Source organism: Austrofundulus limnaeus, unplaced genomic scaffold, assembly GCF_001266775.1.
Source record: "Austrofundulus limnaeus strain Quisiro unplaced genomic scaffold, Austrofundulus_limnaeus-1.0 Scaffold869, whole genome shotgun sequence".
Lineage (NCBI taxonomy): Eukaryota > Metazoa > Chordata > Actinopteri > Cyprinodontiformes > Rivulidae > Austrofundulus > Austrofundulus limnaeus.
This window is the reverse complement of record NW_013953271.1, coordinates 12,536-15,719: the sequence shown is the minus strand read 5'-3', so window position 1 is coordinate 15,719 and position 3,184 is coordinate 12,536. Positions and strand designations below refer to the sequence as shown.

At 37.2% G+C, this 3,184-nt stretch overlaps 1 protein-coding gene across 2 annotated transcripts in view; it reads left to right on the top strand.

Annotated features, from left to right (window-relative positions):
- Positions 1 to 3,184, top strand: part of st3gal5 (ST3 beta-galactoside alpha-2,3-sialyltransferase 5) — a 15,290-nt gene that overhangs the window by 2,512 nt on the left and 9,594 nt on the right. For both annotated transcript variants that reach the window (XM_014029216.1, XM_014029215.1), the window contains exons 3-4: positions 727 to 853; positions 2,033 to 2,242. In XM_014029216.1, the coding sequence (XP_013884670.1) occupies positions 727 to 853; positions 2,033 to 2,242 (337 nt within the window). The remainder of the gene's footprint in view (positions 1 to 726; positions 854 to 2,032; positions 2,243 to 3,184) is intronic.

Sequence of the window (3,184 nt, the reverse complement as noted above, 5' to 3'; positions counted from 1 at the left end):
ATTTTACACTGTGTAAATATTATACTGTATAAATCAGAGATAAAACCAGATTGTAATATTTAATTTGTTCTAAACTGTAGCATGATTCAGCAGAGTGCTGCTACAAGCTCATATCTGCTAGCCAGTTTAATAATTAACATGATTACATCAGTTTTATAAGCTTAATTTAATTTTAAACTGCTACATTATTAGCTTCATGTCTGGTCAGATCACAACCTTATTCAGGTAAATAAGATCAAATGTGTTTATTTGTGAAATGAGACAATTTCCTGTTTCTCTTCTGTTGGCACGTCCATAACTTTCACAGCTTTCTGACAGGTTTATATATATTAGATAGTTTCTATCCACTCTAAAATAATATTTTTATTAACATTGTTCTTAATAGTTTTTCAGCCCTTATTGTTTGCTGTTTTTCCAACATGTAGAGTAAAGCTAAATCCAGATTTGCTCAGACTACTTACTGCAGGAGGTCACATAGTCAAGTCTCACTCCTGCTGTTCTATAGGCCAATAATTTGCATGTTTATCATTTCAAAAATAAAACTATAATGTGTTCACATCAAACAGAGCTGTTTATTTCAGTGTGATGTCAAAAAACTTAAACTTTTCTCCTCAAGTTAAAGTTTTTATACCAAATTATCGGTCTCATTTTGAAGCATTTTTAAAACCACTAAATTTTCCCACCGTTGTCATTTTTGTGACTTATGGTTCTTCTGTGTTTCTGCAGGCGTGGCTTGGCTGCATGTCTGGGTTTGGGTTTGGGTTTGCTGAGCTTGGTGTCGATCTCGCTGCAGCTCATTCGGACAGAAACCAGAGAAGCTGTCGAGCTGCATGTCAGCCCTGCATATAAACAGGTGAGGACAGTCGACCCACTTGTCATGTTTTCTCCTGGAACTTGTTTGCTGTCTGCACCAGATTCCTCTCAAGTTTTCACTGCAGAGGAAAAAGTCTTTTTGTTTCAGTCAAATTCAACATAACATGAAGCTTTACTCATAAATTAAAGTAGCAGCAGCTGCTGTTGCTGAAAGTGAAATGAAAACAGAGGTTCTGTCACTGACGATCCCCCCACCCCTGGCCAGAGATGTAGAGAAAACTGAAGTGTGAAGTGAAACAAAGTGAAAACTTTCTGTTCTGATGTGTTTTCATCTGAGTGGAGCTGTACTGACACATAAAACCACCTTACAGGTGTGTTCACACCGGCTGGAACAGCAGATTACTAGGGGTGTACGATAACTTATTTTTAAGAACCGATACAGATAACCAATGAATTTCTCTTTCTAATGGCCAATAACTGATAATAACCGATAACCGATAACATGCCAAGAGATAAGACTAGTCCAAAACGGGTTAGATCATAACATAAATAAACAACACCAAAACCAAGTGACACTGTAAATTATACTATTTGAAATAAACTCTTAGCAAACAAACATTTCTTCAAATATATCAAACAAAACAATTTCTCAAATGGCCATTTTTGTAAATAAGGCACATTAATTATAAAAAGACCTTTAACACTGATCTCAGATTTAAACAAAACAGAAAAAGTCATTCCACAAGTTCAAAACTGATAATGCACAAACGTAAGTTAGATTCAAAATACATTGGTTGTTATTTCTATTAATATATGATTTAAAACATTTTTCTACCTGAAACAGTGCTTCTGAGATAATAGTGCAGAAATTATAAACTGTCAATCAAAGTGTGAATACATTCACTATAACTATCGGTCTGATAACTATTGGTCTGATAACTATCGGTCTGATAACTATTGGTCTGATAACTATTGGTCTGATAACTATTGGTCTGATAACTATTGGTCTGATAACTATTGGTCTGATAACTATTGGTCTGATAACTNGGTCTGATAACTATTGGTCTGATAACTATTGGTCTGATAACTTTGGTGCACCCCTACAGATTACCCAGATAACATCACTCCGCCACACACAGGTTGTTGTGTAGGGCTCCTCTTGCTTGCAGTAAATGTTTTGTTGCTACCATGTTGATTGTTGTCACRGTTTCACCCGCAGCTCGTGCATGAATACGTGCGCAGAGTTCTGGAGGGCCCGTGTCGTCCTCGTGGCACAAGACAGAACCTGCTGGCTGAACTCCCGGCCTCCAGCCGAAATATCTGGCCCTTCCTGAGGAGAGACGAGCCCCTGTCTGGAGACCTGTTTGTTTACCCGCCACCGTTTGGCTTCCAAGGACTCAAAGACAAAGTGGAGGACTTGCTGCAGCTGGTGAATGCTACCTCCTCTTTTCTAATCTAGTCTTTGATAATGACARGTTTTAATAAGGTAGCTGTCAGTATCTGCTCTTCTTGGCATTCTCCTCCACTTCCAACCCTCTGCATGTTGTGTTTACAGTTATTAGCTGACTCTAGGTTTAAGATTTCTCTACAAATTTTTAATGTTTGAGTTACGATGTAGTGATTTTAGCTTGTTAAATAATTGACATGAATGAAAAACACCCAAGTGCAATGATTCAAATAAGTCGTAAGAAATATCAGACCTCATGTTTTAATGATGTGAAAGTCATACTGATCAGTCTGTTTAAAGTGTAACTAACCCCCTGTAAAAACATAACCCCTCCCCCAGTGGGCGGTGCCAAGAGGGACTGAGGGGCACCGCCACATATGGAGATGAGAGGAGGTGTGGTCAGGACGTTACGGCTCAAATGATAATAAACTGAACAGAATAGTGAGCGGCACACAGCAGCCACTGTCTTTGTTTGTGGAACACTGGTTTTTATAGGATTTATGGTCCTAGGTGGCCTCTTCAGATTGTTTGTTCCTACAATGAGGCACTGAAAATGTAAAATTCACAACAGGTGTGATTTTTATCTTCCWGCTCAACCCCATTCCTTTTGTGTCAAAAGAAAGCCCTGAAGGCWTTGTTCTGTTTAACTGAACAGTTTTCAACACACAGAGGTTTTAAAGGTAAAACAGTTTTTAGAGTATTCAACACAGCCTGTTTGTCCAGAATTGAAAAGAACACATTTGAAGGTCTTTTCTCTGTTATCTCTCATTACCACAAACCTTGCTCACTTCTAAAGTATTATGTAGGTAGAACATCTCTAATTATTATTATTTATTAATTTTTATTTCGAACAATTAAAAAAAACAATAATAATAAAATAGTAAAATAGAACATATACTGTTTATACATACATGTAACAAATAC